Here is a 19730-nt window from a genome sequence, read left to right on the forward strand (position 1 = left end):
CATTGGATAGGCATATGGAGGATAGTGGGCGAGTGTAGGTTAGGTGGGCTTGGATCGGCGCAACATCGAGGGCCAAAGGGCCTGTACTGCGCTGTATTTTTCTATGTTCTATTAAGTCTGTACTTAGGGAGGATATTCCTGGAAAACATCCAGTGAACTTATTTGGGTGGAACTGACAAATAAGAATGGGAGGTTCACCTTATTGGGATTGTATTATAGAACCCCCAGCAGTCAGCAGGAAATTAAAAAACAAATTTGTAAGATCTTAGTTATCTGTAAGAATAATAGGTTAGTTATGGTAGAAGATTTTGACACAGACTTGGACTGCCGTAGTGTTACGGGCTTGGATAGAGAGGAATATGTTAAGTGAATTCTAATTCAATATTGGATATACCTTCTTGAGAAAGTGCAAAACTTGACCTACTCTTGGGAAAAAAAATGATTCAGTATTTTGTATACCTACTTGGGAAATAAGGCAGGACAGGTGACTGAGGTGTCAGTGGAGATGCACTGGGGCTAGTGACCGTAATGGTATTAGTTTTAAAGTAATGACGGAAAAAGATACACCGGATCTAAAAGTTAAAGTTCTAAATTAGAGGAAGATTAATTTTGACAGTATCAGGCAAGAGCTTGCAAAAGTTGATTGGGGTGGATGTTTGCAGGTAAAGGGATGGTTGGAAAATGGGAAGCCTTCAAAAAGGAAGTAACGGAAGTTCAGAGACAAATATTCCTGTTAGGTGGATGAAGAGAATACTGACTTGACTGGAGAAATTGAAGTTTTGGTCAAGAATAAGAAGGAAGCATATATCAGGTACAACCAGCACAGATCGTGAATCCTTAGAAGTGTAAAAGGTAGTAGGAAGTGTGCTTAAGAGGGTAACCAGGAAGGCAAAAAGGGGACATGAGATAGCTTTGGCAAACAGGGTCAAGGAGAATTCAAAGGGATTCTACAAATACATTACCGACAAAAGGGTAAGTAGGGAGAGAATAGGGCCCCTTAAAGATTAACAAGGCCACCTATGTTCGGAACCACAGGAGTTGGGGGAGATACTAAACAAGTATTCTGCATCAGTGTTTACTTTGGAGAGAATAAAGGAGAGAGAATGTGTGGTAATAAATAGCAACATCTTTAAAAATGTCCATATTACAGAGGTGGTGGTACTGGACGTCTTAAAACACATAAAGGTGGATAAATCCGTCGGACCTGATCAGGTATATCCTAGAACTCTTTGGGAAGCTAGGGAAGTGATTGCTGGGCTCTTGCTGAGATACTTGTATCATTGATAGTCACAGGTGAGGTGCCAAAGACTGGAAGTTGGCTAACATGGTGCTACTATTTAAGAAAGATGGTAAGGAAAAGCCAGGGAACTATAGACCAGTGAGCTTGACACTGGGGGGAATCCTGAGGGACAGGATTTACATGTATTTGTTGCCGGGTCCACTGCTTTTCATTTAGAAAAATGATTTGGATGTGAACATAGGATGTATAGTTGCTAAGTTTGCAGATGACACCAAAATTGGAGGTGCAGTGGACAGCAAAGAAAGTTACCTCAGACTAAAAAGGGATTATAATGAGATGGCCAATGGGCTGAGGAGTGGCAGACAGAGCTTAATTTAGATAAATTTGAGGTGTTGCATTTTCAAAAGGCAAATCAGGGCAGGACTTATACAATTAATAGTAAGTTCCTGGGGAGAGTTGCGGAACAAAGAGACCTTGGAGTGCAGGTTCATAGTTCCTTGAAAGTGGAGTCACAGGTGGATAGGATACTGAAGAAGGTATTTGGTATGCTTGCCTTTATCGGTCATGTTGCGGATGCACTATTAGACCACTTTTGGAACACTGCGTGCAATTCTGGTCCCGCTCTTATAGGAAGAATGTTGTGGAACTTGGAAGGGTTCAGAAAAAGTTTGCAAAGATGTTGCCAGATTTGAGCTACCAGAAGAGGTTGAATAGACTGGGGCTGTTTTCCCTGGAATGCTGGAAGCTGAGGGGTGACATTATAGAGGATTATAAAATCATGAGGGGCATGGATAGGGTAAACAGACAAAATTTTTTTCCCTTAAGTGGGGGAGCATAGGTTTAAGGTGAGAGGGGCAAGATTTAAAAGGGACTTAAGGGGTAACCTTTTCACACAGAGGGTGGTATGTGCATGGAATGAGCTGCCAGAGAAAGTGGTGGAGGCTGGTACAATTACAACATTTAAAAGGCATCTGCATGGGTATATGAATAGAATGGGTTTAGAGGGATATGGGCCAAGTGATGGCAAATGGGACTCATTTCTTTAGGATATCTTGTCGGCATGATAACTTGGACCGAAAGATCTTTTTCTGTGCTGAGCTGTCTACCTCTATGGCTCTAGCAGAATAGTAGATTTAAATTTATTTTGATTATATAATCAACATGGAGCAGTTAGACAGTCTTACATTTTGTTTTATTTTAAATTACTGTTTTTCATCACCAACTAACAAATTAAACTTAAGCAAAATTCTATCAAATCTTACCCATTGTTTCAAAACAAAAGTACTGGGAAAACTCAGTAGTTCTGGTATCATCATTCTCTCCATAGATACTGCTGAGATCCCCCAGTAATTTCTGTTTTCATTTCAGATTTCCATGCTTCCAAAGTTCTTTGATTTTTGCTTACCAATTGTTTGTTGTGCTGCAACAGGGGACACGGAAGACCAAATTCACGTGACTTGTAAACAGCAGCCAAAGTGACACTGGTAGGCACAGCACAAACAAACTTCACTTTAATCGATTCAATGGCTGGATGGGGGTTCAGTAAGCTTGGATGATTACCAACTTTAAATGTCAGAAACTAAGGAAGAAGATTTGAAATGAAAATATTCAAAAGCCGAGTATGCACAATAATTTAGTTTTGTTAAAATTACATCTATTTTTGTGACTGGAAAAGAATGAGAGAATACTTCTCTAAACCAAGGAAGCTGACAAGATGATGCTGTAGCTTTAAAACTAGCGACTGGATCTACAACATAGTTTTTTTTTTCCAGGCAGCAAGGAGAATGCTCAGCAGAATGGCAGTGTATGTGCATGATTGGCTTTTCATTTGACTGGTTGTTGGCGGTTTAGCAGAATAACAACCATTTGCTTGATTTCTGGGCAGGTGGCTATAGCCTTGGGTGTGGACAATACAGCAGAATTATCCAAACTGTGAAAAGGTGACTAAGCGAGTTTTGAAAAGATTTGTAGCTCAGGTTCAGGATTGAAGGTTGACTCGCTGAGCTGGGAGGTTCATTTCCAGACATTTCGTCACCCTACTAGGTAACATCTTCAGTGGGCCTCAGACAAAGCACTGTATATGATTCCTGCTTTCTATTTATATGTTTGGGTTGGTGATGTTATTTCGTGTTCTTTTTCTCAGGGTGTGGTAGATGGGGTCTAACTTGATGTATTTGTTGATAGAGTTCCGGTTGGAATGTCAATCTTCTAGGAATTCTCGTGTGTATCTCTGTTTGGCTTGTCCTAAGATGGATGTGTTGTCCCAGTCAAAGCTGCTGTTTTAGTGTGTTGGTGGGTTTATGGCTACCATGATGCCAAGGGGTCCGAGTAGTCTGGCAGTCATTTCCGAGATGTCTTTGATGTAGGGGAGAGTGGCTAGGGTTTCTGGACGTGGTTTGTCTGCTTGTTTGAGTTTGCTGCTGAGAAATCGGCGGACTTTGTTCATTGGATACCCATGCTATTTGAATACATGGTATAAGTGATCTTTCTCTGCTCTGCATAGTTCCTCTGTGCTGCAGTGTGTGTTGGCTTGTTGAAATAATGTTCTGATGCAGCTTCGATTGTGGATGTTGGGATGATTGCTTCTGTAGTTCAATATTTGGTCCGTACGTGTTGTTTTACTGTAGACGCTGGTTCGAAGCTGCCCATTGGCTGTTCGTTTTACTGCAATGTCTAGGAATGGCAGTTTGTTGTTGATTTTCTCCTCTTTAGTGAATTTTATGCCAATAAGGGTATTATTGATGGCCTTGAAGGTTTCCTCTAATTTCTTTCGTTTAGTGATGACAAAGGTGTCATCCACTTAGTGAACCCAAAGTTTGGGTTGGATGGTTGGCGGAGCTGTTTGTTCGAGTCTCTGTTTTACTGCCTCTGCTAAGAACCCTGATATTGGAGATCCCATGGGTGTTCCATTGGTTTGTCTGTAGGTTTTGTTGTTGAAGGTGAACTGTGTGTTAAGGCATAGGTCCAGTAGCTTGACGATACTATTCTTGCTGATGAAGTTAGTGGTGTTTGGTGTATGTGTCTTTGCGTCTTCTAATAATGTAGTCAGTGTTTCCTTGGCCAAGTTAATGTTGATTGATGTAAACAGGGCTGTTACATCAAAGGAGACCATTATTTCATCCTCTTCTACCTTAGTGTCGTTGATGGTCTTCAGGAATTCTTGGGTGGAGTGGATGGAGTGATGTGAGTCTTCTACTAAGTATTTTAGTCTTTGATGTAGCTCCTTGGCTAATCTATAAGTTGGTGTTCCAGGTAGCGAGACTATGGGTCTGGCGGGGGGGGGCTCCTGGTTTGTGAATTTTGGGTAACCCATAGAAGCGTGGTGTGTTGGATCCGTCTGGTTTCATTTTTTGGAAGTCGGTCTTATTTATTTCTCCAGATTTCTGAAGTTTTTTGAGTAAGCCTGTGATTTGGTTCTCTAGTTGTGGGGTTGAGTCTATCGCCATTTGTTGGTAAGTGTTGGTATCTGTAAGTAGTGCATTCACTTTTCCAATGTAGTCTCTTCGATTTAGAATGACTGTCAAGCGTCCTTTGTCTGCAGGTGGGATAACAATGTTTTTATTTTTTTTTAAGTCTTTCCAGTGCTTTCCTTTCTTGTGTATTGTGTATTGAGTGTGTTTCCTTAATGTTGGTGCGACTATCTGTCTGATGGCTTGCTGGGCTTCTTCTGTTGGTTGCCTTTTAGTGTTGTTTCTAATGCTGCGAAGAAATCTTTGTCCGCATCCTGGCAGTTGTAATTTAATCCTCTTACTAAGACAGGTTTATCTTCCTCCTGTGTGGAGAAGTAACAGAAAATCTCCTAGTTGCTATTTTCAGTCATGAATTTCCTAAGACCTTCTCTCTGCAAATCCCCTTGTTGTAACCTTCAGAATACTGAAAGGATGAATCCTCAACCAGTGAATGAAGGACTGAGAATTAGGGAATCTACAACGATTTTTTTCCCTTTCCCACCCATAATAATTGCATCTCTTTGTGTGTGTTTGCACGTGTATGGGAATTTGAAAAAGAGGTTGCGTTTTGTTCATGTTTCATTCTTGCCATTTGTTAAAAACAGTTTGATTACAATAAATAGTTATTTTCCTGTTAATGAAAATCAAGGTGCGTATATTATTTAACTTGAATTGGACAGTTCGATAAAATTGGACAGTTTGGTGGTTTAATCAGAATTTTCACATTTGTAACATCTCAGTGAATAGTGAGGCTTAATTCAAGTGCATTACCTTAGTAAATTGTGACAGATTACACTCTAAATTAATTTACTTTACCTAGCACAAACAATTCAGAAAATAATTAGTTTTTATTGCCCCGACCATATGGTCAATAAAATAACTCGAAATTGAAAAACTTAAATACAGCTTGTTCCAGCAGTAAAAATTTGAATTGCTGCATTCACAAATTTCAAGGAAGGATATTGTAAGCAGTAGCTTGTAAGTGGTGAAAAAGATGAAACCAGTAGCAAGATCAACATCATGAGGCTAAAGAGTTCATTCATAAGTGGCTATTCCTAAACCTGCTGGTGCATGCGTTCAGGCTTCTGTACCTTCTGCCTAAGAGAAGAGGTTGTAGCTCATTACCAGGGTGCAATGTATCTTTGATGATGTTGGCAACCTTTCCCACAGCAGCAAGCTGTCCGTGCACAGAAGGCTGGCTTCCACGATGATCTGGGATGTGCACAGCACTTTCTGTTGTGTCTTACTGTCCTGGGCAAAGCAGTTGCCATACCTGGCTGTTATATGCCTGGACAAGTTATATTCACTGGTGCAAGTGTAGAAGTTGGTGAGGGTCCTTATGGACGTGCCAAATTTCCTAAGCCGCTGGAGGAAGAAGCAGCATTGTTGTGCCTTGACCACTGCATCTACATGGAAGTCCAGGACAGGTTATCTGTTATCATCCCTCTGAGGAACTTGACCCTCTCAATCTCAGTTCCGTTGATGTAGTAGGGGCTGTATTCTTTTCCGTTCTTTCTGAAGTGAATGACCTGTTCTTTACTTTTGCCAACACTGAGAGAGAAGTTGTTCTCATTGCACCACGTTACCAAGCCCTCTATCTGCCTTCACTCAGTATTCTGAGATATCTGTCCTACTATGGTGGAGTTGTCAGCGATCTCGTTGCCAAATTCCAAACGAATGGCACCAACATAGTCTTGGGTGTACAGGTAACACAGTTAGGGTATGGAGGACGCAACCTTGGGGGAGAATTCAGTGTTGAGTGTTATTGTGGAAGTGGTGCAGTCGCCTGTCTTCACTGATTGCGGTCTGTGGGTCAGAAAGCTGAGGACCCAGTTGCAGAGGGTGGAGCCAAAATCAAGCTCATGGAGTATGGGGATCAGTCTAGAAGGCAGAGCTGTAGTCAATGAGCAGGAGTTTAACGTAGGTGTCATTCTTGTCCAGATATTCCAGGTAAGTGTGCAGGGCTAGGGATATGGCATCTGCTGTAGACCTGTTACATCAGTAGCAAATTGCAGGGGATCCAAACAAGTTGGGGGACTGAAAGTGATGTGGGCCATGACCAGCCTCTCAAAGCACTTAATGATTAGTGAGGTCAGTGTCATTGGATGGTAATCATTAAGGCATACTACACGTGCTTTCTTAAGTTACGGATTTGATGGTGGTCTTTTTGAAACAGGTCAGGACCTCGGCTTGTAGGAGGGAGAGGTTGTAGATGTCAGTGAATACCTCTGCCAGTTGGTCCAGACTGGATCGGAGTGCTCGGCCAGGGACACCATCCCGGCCCATCGCTTTCCTTTGGTTGACCGATCTGATGTCTGCAGTGGTGACCGAGGGAATAGTCCCATCTGGGACTATTGGGGCAGGAATCACCACACTGCTGCCATTCTGTTCAAACTGAGCCTTGAAAACATTAATGTGATATGTGTCTTTGTCTGCTATCTTGCTCAGCTTTGTTTTGTATCCCATAATGTTGTTGAGACCTTGCCATAGGCAAGAGTCTGTTGGTAGGTTTGGGCCTCTAACTTGGTCCAGTATTGCCTCTTCGCATCCCTCATGGCTTTGCGAAGGTCATATCTGTTTTTCCTGTATTGGTCTGGGTCATCTGAAGACCAGACAGGCAGCAATCAAGTCAGTAGGGAGTGGATTTGCTGGTTCATCCAAGATTTACGGTTGGGGAACAACAGGATTGACTTCTTTGGTATACAGTCCCCCACACATTTGCTAGTGAAGTCCGTGACTGTGGTGGCGTACTTGTCTAGGTTTTCTACCTGATCAGGCCTGTTTTCTTTAGAGTTTACCAAGTTAAGGGATGATCTGACCAAGATATTAACAGGAAAAGACAGAGTTCATAAACATAAGCTGTTTCCATTGATTGGAGACTCTAGAACTGGGGACACAGTTTGAAAATTAGGGACATACCTAAAAGGTATGGAACATTCACCCACAAATGGCAGTTGATGCAAGATGATTTATTATTTTTAAATCAGACAGACAGATTAAGCAAAGGTATTAAGGGATATAGGTCAAAGACAGATATATGGGTCTAGGAGACAGATCAACCATGATTTCACCGAATGGTGGAACAGGCTGAAGGGGCTGAATGATCTACATATATTCGTGAAACATGGTGGACATTTAAACAGTTGACTGGAGTTGGAGGCTCCACAAATATTTCTATCCTCAATGATGGAGAAGTTCAACACATCAGTGCAACAATCTTCAGCCAGAAATTCCAAATGAATAATCCATCTTGGCTTTTATCAGACATCCCCAGTATCACTGGTCAGTCATTAGACAATGTGATCTATTCTGGGTGATAGCAAGAAACAGTTGGAGGAAGTGGGTACTGAAATGGATATGGGCTCTGATAACATTCCAGTAACAGTACCAAAGACTTGTATTCCTGAACTTGCCATGCCCCTAATCATGCTGTTTGAGTTAATCTACAACACAGACATTTACCCAATGTGGAAAATTGCCCAGGTATGTTCTGCACATGAGAAACAGGACAAAACCAATCCAGTCAAATCATCATCCCATCATGCTACTCTTGATGAAGCAATGTAAGATATCACCAACATTACTATTATGCAGCATTCTCTCCACAGATGCTGTCAGACCTGCTGGGTTTCTCCAGAAATTTCTGTTTTGATTCTTTCAGACAAAACTTGCTTAGCAATTAACACAAAATACTGGAGAACCTCGACGATTTTGGCGAGAGAAACTGAGTTGATGTTTTTGAGTCTGTTAATACTCTTCTTCAGAACTGTTCTGAGCCACAGCATCCGGAATTGAAAATATATGACTACCCCTACAGTGTCGCTAGGTCAAAATTCTGGAACTCTCTCCTGCATTGTGGATTTATCTACAGCAAAAGGACTACAACAGCTCAAGGCGGCAACTCACCACCATCTTTTCAAGGGCAACTAAGCATGGCAATAAATGATAACCCAGCTAGTGACACATACATCCCATGAATGAATTAAAAAACACTTAAGTTGTTTGCACTGTAGAAGCAGAAATCCTTAACACTATAATTCATTAATTTTGAAAAGCTAACTTTTACAATATTGCTACGTAATACCTCTTACCTGTTCTCCCAAGGATACACAAATTATTCTAAACCCATGGTGATTTTTCTTTTTTACCAATGGAGCTCTTTGTTGTTTGATGATTACTGCTTCCCCCTTTTCGCCAATCAGATCTGTGAAAAATCCAGATGGCTCTAACACCCAAGGTCTAGGTCCTCCTTCGAACAGCATTTCTTTTGAAGAAGTCAGTGTGACTATAGCAACAGCAACTGGATCAATAGCCTGACATTATAAGAATAGTATGTATTACTGAACTACTCTGTTGGGTGAAATCAGATTTATTAACAAAAATAGGCTTACCCTTGTTAGTAAAATCTTTGTAACTTGAACATAAATTTGTGAACATGTGGCACATGTCACACACTGCAGAAATGGACTGTGAAAGCTGCTCAACTGTAACAATAATATAACACACTTCTGGGGAAAACCAACAATGGATGGGTAATTTGCCATGAGACCTAGGGGCATTGATAGTCCATTTGGCCTATCAAGTTCATTCTGCTAGTGCTTCCAAATAAACCCATTGGACTATAATCTGATGTGAGATTTTTAATTTTGTCCATTAGAACTGACTGTTAGACCAAATGAGCAGAATCCCTCTGCATATTTCTGTAATTAACTCGAGTCTTTTTTGTTGAGAAAAGCTAACAATCTAGACATGAAATCCAAGATACTCACAGTCTGTACCAATCAACTAATCACTGCCATTTAGCTCCACAATTGAAGACCTGTGTGTCATTTTCTTACATGCCTAAGTAATGCAGAGGTAATTTCACAGTCTTTAATTTTCAGACAAGAGATCCCCTTTCCCTTAGGCAAGTTAATAAATACTCTTTCCTCCTGCACAATATTAACATTAAAGTTAATATGTTTTCAAGTGAATTTATTTAAGAATCTGCTCCAATAACAGGTTTTTATAAGGCCTGAGGAATGAGATAAAAATTATGTATAAAACACAACTGGTTTATATGCACACTGAAAAAAATATTATCCAGTCAGACCAATCATGATTTCACGAATTAATATTCACAAAACTTGCACATATGAATATGAACAAATAGAACAATCCAAGTAAAGACATATAGCCAAGTACTCTCTCAAACAATCTTCAAAAGGAACAGTACAGGAAATACTGAATAAGCAGTCCTCTTTTAAGATGGTATTTGGAGGCACTTACATTAATTTACTTGTTTTATTCATTACATTTGCATGGTTTGCTTATGAAAGTGCACATCTGAAGGTATTATTAGCTTTCTGGTGCTTTTATCTGCATTTCAGTATTAATCCTGGTACCAACCAATATGATTCATTGACATGGAAGAGCTAGAAGAACCACTATTTTTCAAGTTAGGTCTAAAGGGCTAAGACAGTAATAGGACTTTAAAAAAGCAAAAGATGCCCACAATAATGGTGAATTATAAGTCTAAAAAAATTATAGAATTTCCAGGATGCTTTTCATGGGTTTGGAATTTGGTACTTAAATTTATAAGTGACAGAAATAATCGCTGCAAAAAAAAAAAAATTAGCATCCAGCCAAAATACTTGGTTTGTTTTCTAAGGACGAAGGATAACATATTAGAGAAGTTTTACAGAGCTGTTGCACTTAGCACGACGTGAAACGGCAACATATAAAATTGCAAGTCGTTGGTCTATGTTTTTGTACTTGATTTTATTTATTGCAGTCACATGTACCTAAGTACAGTGAAAACCTTTGTTTTGTGAGCAGTACGGATGGATCATTGCAAATAAGGACCCACAAATCATAGGGTGCTTAGAGCGAGGCATGCAAGGTTGCCACTACACAGGACATGCACGAAGCAAGATGAACATTATTTGAAGTTACAATGTTCCATTCGGCAAAGCAGGGAAGAAGCGGTTTTAAACCTTTTTGTGCATTTGTTCAAGCTTCTGTATCTTCTGCCTGATGAAGAGGTTGCAATAGAGCATTACTGGGATAGGAGGGGTCTTTGATGATGTTGGCAGCCTTTCTGTGGTAACAAAGTGTAAATGGACTCCATGGAAACTATTGGTTTCCATGATGGTTTAAGCTGGGCACACAATGTTCTGTTATTCCTTATGGTCCTGGGCACAGCAGTTGCCATAGCAGGCTGTTATATAACCCAATGGATTGTTTTCTGTGGTGCATCTGTAAAAATTGGAGGAGGTCCTTATGGACATGCGGAACTTCCTAAGCCGCCTGAGGAAGATGCGGCATTGTTGTGCCTTCTTGACTGTCGCATCTACGTAGAAGGTCCAGGACAGATTGTTCTTCATCTTCACTCCTAAGAACTTGACCCTCTCTGCCTCAGCTCCGTTGAAGTCAATGATCAGTTCTTTTTTTTGCCAGGAGAGGTTGTTATCATTGCATCATGATACCACGCACTCTATCTCCTTTCTGTATTTTGACAGATTGTGGTAACTAGTCTGCAACAGGCGTAAACAATGTATGATTTTGGGAAAAAAAAGGAGTGTGCAACTCTGATATTTTATTTATGATCATATGCAGGAATTTGATTTAATATACCCTTCAGATGAGGAGTAAAGATTGGTGTCACCAAGCGTAAAATTATTTTTGATTACAGTCATCAAATTGTAAATAAAGGAAGAATAGTGAACCCTCATCCAAGAACGTGGCAAGAAGAATGACTGTTTAAAAAAAAAATGTCTGCAATGTGAACATCCCTGACACCACCAACAATCTGTTAGGGATTGGATAGAGCATACAAGATGACACAGTTCCTCATTGTGAATTGAAGCAAGAAAGACGAGGCACAGATTTAAACTGATGTGCAAAGGAAATAAACATGATATGGCAATAAACATTTGTACACAAGTGGTTCAGGTCTGGAATGTACTTTCTGGAAGTAAAGGTGGTGACATTTCAATTAAGGTATTCAAGAGGATATCAGATGATTATTAAACTGAAAGAATATGCAAGGGTATGGGGAAAAGGCAGGAGAATAGCATTAAGCCATGATGCTCAATTAGAAAGCCAGTGCAGACATGATGGACTGAATGACTTTTACCTACACCATCACATTTCTGTGATATGGGAAACAACTAATAAGTGGTGTTGGAGTTTTTTGTGTGAAAATCTGAATAAATGATTAGAACAAAAATTGCCTGAACTGTCTAAACGACTTTCAACCTCTGGTGCTTAAACAGGTTGGTGTCCAGATTCTTGAAGGTTGATGGAACTGGACTAATTCAGGCAAGTGGGTAGTATTGCATCCCACTCCTGACTTGTGCTGTGTAGATGGTGGACAGGTTTTGGGAAGTCAAGAGGTGTGTTATTCTCTGCAGAATTCCTAGCCTCAGACCTCATGGTCTATCACATTATCACTAATCCAACATTCCAGTGTTCTTGGAACAAAGTGATGATGCAGACACCAGATTTTTTTTTATATAAGGCACCAGAATGTCACAATCTATACATAAAGTTCTAGAAGTTATTCTTCTTTTAACTCCATGTTAAGTAGTGAGGCATTCGCCCACGTCTGGAGCACTAGTCAGTATGAAAAGTCATTCCTGGTTGGGTCGAGCTCAGTTTGAAAAGAGATCTTTGTTAACTCTGCTCTCTTTACATTCGGAGAACTAAACAAAAAATGCATGACTTAAAGATTGGTCCTCAATGCGACCATTATTACTTAGGTAAATCTGACAAGGAGCTGCTCTTGAGATATAAACTGATGGGGGGGGGGGGGGGTCTAATACTAAAATTGCACACTCAGAAATATATCATTTAAAATGTGTGCCACTTATCGTGGGTTATGTACAAAATGAAACAACGACAGTCCCATTACTTTGGATTCATGAGATCCATTGGCTTTCTGCAATGAGTTTTTCCTTAAATTTAACTGCTAGCCAAATCCAGTATGAGATCACGTGAAAACCTTTTATGTTCTCAAAATCTATAAAAGCAACTCAAAAGATAAAAGTTATGTTCAAGTGATCAATGATGTGGATATTGGTTGGTTAGTTAAGTTGGCTGGATAGCTGGGTTGCGATGCAGAGTGAAACCAACAGTGTGGGTTCAGTTCCTGCACCAGCTGAGGTTACCATGAGGGACCATCCTTCTCAACCTCTGCCCTTACCAGAGATATGGTGATCCTCAGGTTAAACCACCACTAGTTATCACTCTCTAATGAGAGGGAAGCTCCTATGGTCCAGTAGGACTATGCTGATGATATGATCAATAATCTTCAGCATTAAATACAGAATTTAAAATCCAACAGCGTATACAGTAATTCAAAAATGGAGATGCTGAGGAAAAATGAAAATTTTATATCCAAAAGAACAAAGTGCCAGACATTCTTACATAATAAAGCACACACAATCAGTAAATAGCAATAAGAAAAATGGATTACACTGAACATTTTCACATAATACAAGCAGACAAAGATTTAATGGCTCTGTTTGAAAGATACTTGATGAAAAAAATGAAATAGACAAGATATTCAAAGTATATGCAGAATAAAAAAAAATCACCAGCTTATTATTTTAAGAACTCATATATAACTGATAAGCCTCATAATATAGATGTTATACTAAAGCAATATTTGACTGCAATATTATGGCTTGGGTTGTGTCACAGATGCTTACTCTAAGCCGCTGGTAAGAAGCAATGGTGATACTGCTGCTAAAATGGACCTCCAGAAATCCAGCACTAGCTGTTAGTACCGTATGGCCGGGTGTCTCTGCTTCAACGCGTATTCCTGTGCAATGTGCAGCATCTGGCTCTAATCTCCCTGGTAGAAAACAGTTGAAAGTTAGAGTAAAGATTTTGATTTACGAGAAGATATGGCCAAGAAAGTGTACTTAAGTGAGAATACTTAACAATATTAATTAATTTTTTTGCAATTAAATGTGTAGTAAAAATACAAAGTAAACAAAACAGCATGAAATTGTTTTGGTATCAATGCTTACTCATTATGGTGCAATAATCGCAACCAACTGTAATGTCAGACAAGCCATATTCCAGAGTGCAACTTTCACTTTAGTCATCAGCTTAAGATTTCTTACACAACTGACAAGATTGCAAGCATTTCCTGTGAAGAACTTACTGCCCATTCACGAGATATAGTTCGCTTCCCTTGATTTGTAAGACAGGGGGCTAGCTGACTGAACTTTCTCACTTAACTAATGTCGGTTTAAAACGTTTTTTTCCAGCTCTGGAGGCCTGAATACTTTTACAAACTAAACATCTTCATAGAGTCATAGAAATGTGCAGCACAGAAACAGACTCTTTGGTACAAGTTGTCCATGCCGACAGATATCCTAATCTAATCTAGTCCCATTTTCCAGCATTTGGCCCATATCCCTTTAAATGTTTGCTATTCATATACCCATTGAGATGCCTTTTAAATGTTGTAATTGTACCAGCCTCCATCACTTCCTCAGGCAACTCATTCCATACACGCATCACTTCTGCATGAAAAAGTTGCCCCTTAGGTCCCTTTTAGATTTTTCGCCTCTCACCCTAAATCTATGTCCTCTAGTTCTGGACTCCCCAGGGAAAAGTCCTTGTCTATTTACCATATCTATCCTTTTGCTGGAATGGATCTCTTTTTTGAACTCAACAATGTTTGTTATAAAACCATGGTGGATAAAGTGAGGACTGCAGATGCTGGAGGCCAGAGTCAAAGAGTATGGTGCTGGAAAAGCACAGCCGGTCAGGCAGCATTCGAGGAGGAGAATCGACGTTTTGAGTATAAGCTCTTCAGCAGAAATGAAGGGATGGCCCAAGAAATAAATTGGAAGGGAGTGGGGCTGGAGGGAAGGCAGCTGAGAATGCGATAGGTAGATGAAGGTGGGGATGAAGGTGATAGGTTAGAGGGGAGAGTGGAACAGATAGGAGGGAAGGAAGATGGACAGGTAGGAGGGTGGTGCCAAGTTGGAAGATTGGACCTGGCATAAGGAGCAGGGGAGGGGGAAAATGTAGAAACTGGTGAAATCCACATTGATCCTTTATGGTTGGAGGGTCCCAAGGTGGAATATTAGGAGTTCTTCCTCCAGGCGTCAGGTGGCTAGAGTTTGACAGTGGAGGACACCCAGGACTTGCATATCCCTGGCGGAATGGGAGGGGGAGTTAAAGTGTTCAGCCACATGGTTATAGAACCATGCATCATATAGAGTCATTGAGTTGTATAGCACAGAAAGAGACCCTTCAGTCCAACTCGGCCATGCTGACCAGATATCCCAACACAATCTGGTTCCACCTGCCAACACACCCGGCCAAAATTCCTCCAAACCTTTCCTATTCACATACCCATCCAGATGCCTTTTAAATGCTGCAATCATATGAGCCGCCACCACTTCTTCTGGCAGCTCATTCCATACAGGTAACACCCTCTGCGTGAAAGAGTTGCCCCTTAGGTGTCTTTTATATCTCTCCCCACTCACCTTAAAACTATGCCCTCTAATTCTGGACTTCCCCAACCCCAGGGAAAAGACTTTGTCTATTTATCCTATCCATGCCCCTCATGATTGTGTAAACCTCTTTATGGTCATTCCTCAGCCTCCAACGCTCCAGGGAAAAACAACCCCAGCCTATTCAACCTCTTCATATAGCTCAAATCCTCCAACCCTGGCAACATCCTTGTAAATCTTTTCTGAACCCTTTCAAGTTTCACAACATCTTTCCGATAGGAAGGAGACCAGAATTGCATGCAATATTCTAACAGTGGCTGAACCAATGTCCTGTACAGCCGCAACATGACCTCCCAACTCCTGTACTCAATACTCTGACCAATAAAGGAAAGCAGACCAAATGCCTTTTTCACTATCCTATTTACCTGCGACTCCACTTAAGGAGCTATGAACCTATACTCCAAGGTCTCTTTGTTAAGAAACACACCTTACACCAAGTGTATAAGTTTTGCTAAGATTTGCTTTCCCAAATGCAGCACCTCACATTTATCTGAATTAAACTCCATCTGCCACTTCTCAGCCCATTGGCCCATCTAATCAAGATCCCATTGTAATCGGAGGTAACCTTCTTCACTGTCCACAACACCTCCAATTTTGGTGTCATCTGCAAACTTACTAACCGTACCTTTTATACTCACATTCAAATCATTTATATAAATGACAAAATGTAGCAGAGCGAGCATTGATGCTTGTGGCACACCACTGGTCACAGGCCTCCAGTCCGAAAAGCAACCCTCCACCACCACCCTCTGTCTTCTACCTTTGAGCCAGTTCTGTATCCAACTGTATCAAATACAGTTCTCCATGTATTCCATGTGATCTAACCTTACAAACCAATCTCCCATGGGAAACCTTGTCGAACGCCTTACTGAAGTCCATATGGATCATGTCCACTGCTCTGCCTTCATCAATCCTCTTTGTTACTTCTTCAAAAAAACTCAATCAAGTTTGTGAGATCCTAATCAGTCCTTGCTTTTCCAAATACATGTACATCCTGTCCCTCAGGAATCCTTCCTGCAGCTTGCCCACCACCAATGTCAGGCTCACTGGTCTATAATCCCCTGGCTTGACCTTACCACCCTTCTTAAACAGTGGCACCATGTTAACCAACCTCCAGTCTTCCAGCACCTCACCTATGACTGCTGAGATACTTTTATCATCGATAAAGGGCCCAGCAATCATCCCTAGCTTCCCACAGAGTTCTAGGGTACACCTGATCAGGTCCTGGGCATTTACACTTTTATGTGTTTCAAGACGTCCAGCACTTCCTCCTCTGTAATATGGACATTTTTCAAGATGTCACCATCAATTTCCCTACATTCTATATCTATTGTGTCCTTTTCAACAGTAAACACTGATGCAAAATACTAGCTTAGTATTTCCCCCATCTCCTGCGACTCCACACAAAGGCTGCCTCGCTGATCTTTGAGGGGCCCTATTCTCTCCCTAGTTACCTTTTTGTCTTTAATGTGTTTGTAAAAACCCTTTGGATTCTCCTTAACTCTATTTGCCAAGCTTTCTCATGTCCCATTTTTGCCCTCCTGATTTCTTTCTTAAGTATATTCTTACTGTCTTTATACTCTAAGGACTCATTCAATCTATCTTGTCGATACTTGACATTTGCTTCCTTTTTCTTAACCAAACTCTCAACTTATTTCATCATCCAGCTTTCCCTACACCCACCAGCCTTTCCTTTCACCACAGGAAATGACATCACCAATCAAGGAAACCTAAACACTTCAACAGAAAGCAGGCCATGAGGCCAGTGCTTCACCCGGAGGCTCACAGATGATGTTACCTAGTATGGTGATGAAATGTCTGAAAACAAACTTTCACGATTCAGCTTAATACGTCTAACACTAACTTCAAATGCAGTTTTGTTCACCCTATCCTGAAGAAGATTTTTTGCTGGTGATATTCAGTTTCACAAAGAGAGAATATTCCTCTTATAAGCTGTGATAGCAAGTCTTTTTTACAAGTGTAATGTGCTTCACAGCTAGCAACTGAATTAAACCTTGCATGCTCTCTCAGCTTCTTTGTATCTGCCAATGCTGAACAGGCAATCCCCCTGTTCTGCTTCTATCCATATCGGTTACTGAAAATGCAGATCAAACAGAAATCCAGGTCCAGCTACCCACTGAACAATAATCGGAATGACTCAATGCAAATACAGGCTGTAAACCAATGATTGAATTTCAAAAGACTTAACCAATATTAATGTGACTTGAAGTAGGGGTTCCCAAGGTAGATGAACAATTGCAAAGTGTGTTTCATTCCAAAGAAGTGGAAATAGAGACAGCCTATCTACAGGCATGCATACTGAAGGTTTGTGAATAGATCATCTCTTAAGCCATTCACAAAGCAACCAGACCATTATATGGGTAATCAACTTGGTGAGAAATTAAATGTTAGGCATAGTCACCTTAAGACAACAAACTCTACCTGAGAAATGGAGTTAATTCAGCCACAAGTACATCTGTATAACCTGTCAGTTGTAAATAAAAAACACAAGACAGAGAAGCAAGACTCATGAGTGTGCCACTTTTTCATAAGCTCATTCAGAGGATATGGGTGTTGCTGGCTGGGTCAGCATTTATTAACCATTTCTAACTGTCCTTAAGGTGGTGGTGAACTGTCTTCTTGAACCACTGCAGTCTAAATTGGTTTAAGTAGTGCTACAGTGCCATTTTTACGGGAGTTCTAGGGACTTGACCTGATAACTAAAGGAATGATGAAATATTTCCAAGTCATATGGGGAAATTGCAGGTGGTGGTGTTCCCATGCATTGGCCACCCTTGTCCTTCTTAATGGCATTGGTTGTGGATTTGATAGGTACTGTATAAGGTACCTCAGTGAATTTCTACAGCATCTTGACTACGGTGCACACAGCTGCTTTCACGTGTCAACGGTGGGGAGAGTGATGTTTTGAGGATGTGGTGCCAATCAAGTGAACTGCTCTGCCCTGGATAGTATCAAGCTTGATCGTTGTTGGAGCTACGCCTATCTAGGCGGGTAGGAAATATTCCATCAAATTCCTGACTTGTGCTTTGCAGATGGTGGGCAGGCTTTGAGGAGTTAGGAGGTGGGCCATTCACCGTAGGATTTCTAGCATCTGACGCACTCGTGTAGCCATAGTATTTTTCAGGCTAGACCAGTTCGGTTTCTCGTCAATAACACCTCCAGCATCTTCATAGTGGGGCCCTCAGTAGTGGTAAAGCCATCGGATTGCTGATCTCACCGTCTCCTCCTTGAATCTTTTCATGGCAGGTCATAGAGTAAAACAGCACGGAAACAAACCCTTTGGCCCAAACTGGTCAATGCTGACCACGGTGCCCACTCAGCTAGTTCCAAGTGCCCTCATTTGGTCCATATCCCTCTAAACCCTTCCCACCATGTGCCTATCCTATTTTTTCTTTAAAATGTTGCTATTGTACCCACCTCAACCACTTTCTCTGACAGCCATTCCATATACGCACCACTCTCTGTGTGAGGAAGTTGCTCCTCAGGTCCATCTTAAATCTTTCCCCTCTCACCTTGAACCTATGCCCTCCAATTTTCAATTCCCCATCCATGGGAAAAGGACTTTATGCATTCATTCTATCTACACTCATGATTTTATACACCTCAATAAGGTCACCCCTCATTCTCCTATGTTCCAAGGAACTATCTTGCTACCCTCTCCCTATAACTCAGGCTTACTGGTTCTGGCAACATTCTCAAATCTTCTTTGCACTTTTTCAAGTTTAACCATGTCTTCCTTATAATAGGGTGACCAAAACTGTACACAATACGTCAAGTGCACCCTTACCACTGACTTATACAACTGCAACATAACGTCCCAAATCCTATACTCAAAGCTTTGACCAATGAAGGCCAACATACTAAGTGCCTTCTTCAACACCTGGTTTACCTGTGACACTGCTTTCAAAAACAATGCACTTTGTACTCCTAGGTCTGTCTGTTCCATAATATTCCTCAGGACTTTACCATATACTGTATAAGTCTACCTTGGTTTGACATTCCAAAGTGCAGCACTTCACACTTATCAATATTGAACTGCAATTGCCAATCCTCAGCCCACTTCCCCATCTGATCAAGATCCCTCTGATATTTTTGTTAACCTTCCTCAGTATCAACAATACCTCTTAATTTTGTATCATCTGCAAACTTCCCAATCATGCCTTGTACATTCACATTCAGATCATTTATGTAAATAAAAAATGTCCCAACAATGACCCCTGACACAAACCTCCAGTCTGAGAAGCAACCTTTAACCATCATCCTCTGCTTCCTACAATTGAGACAATTTTGAATCCAGTTAGCTAGCTCTCCCTAGATCCCATGTGATCTAACCTTCATTACCAGCCTGTCATGCGGGATCTTGTCAAAGACCTTCCTAAAGTCCTTACAGACAACATCCACTGCACTACTCTAAATCTATCCTCTTGGTTACCTCTTTAAAAAACTCTAAAACATCTGTCAGACGTGACTTGCCGTGCACAAATCCATGTTGACTATCCC

At 40.9% G+C, this 19730-nt stretch overlaps 1 protein-coding gene across 9 annotated transcripts in view; it reads right to left on the reverse strand.

Annotated features, from left to right (window-relative positions):
* The window catches only part of LOC122563983 (nuclear pore membrane glycoprotein 210-like), a 178660-nt gene that overhangs the window by 103718 nt on the left and 55212 nt on the right, over window positions 1–19730 (reverse strand). For all 9 annotated transcript variants that reach the window (XM_043718385.1, XM_043718388.1, XM_043718384.1 and 6 more), the window contains 3 exons: window positions 13383–13528; window positions 8781–9002; window positions 2646–2819 (listed from right to left, as the gene is read on the reverse strand). In XM_043718385.1, the coding sequence (XP_043574320.1) occupies window positions 2646–2819; window positions 8781–9002; window positions 13383–13528 (542 nt within the window). The remainder of the gene's footprint in view (window positions 1–2645; window positions 2820–8780; window positions 9003–13382; window positions 13529–19730) is intronic.

Source organism: Chiloscyllium plagiosum, chromosome 28 (genome assembly GCF_004010195.1).
Source record: "Chiloscyllium plagiosum isolate BGI_BamShark_2017 chromosome 28, ASM401019v2, whole genome shotgun sequence".
In the NCBI taxonomy this organism is placed as follows: domain Eukaryota; kingdom Metazoa; phylum Chordata; class Chondrichthyes; order Orectolobiformes; family Hemiscylliidae; genus Chiloscyllium; species Chiloscyllium plagiosum.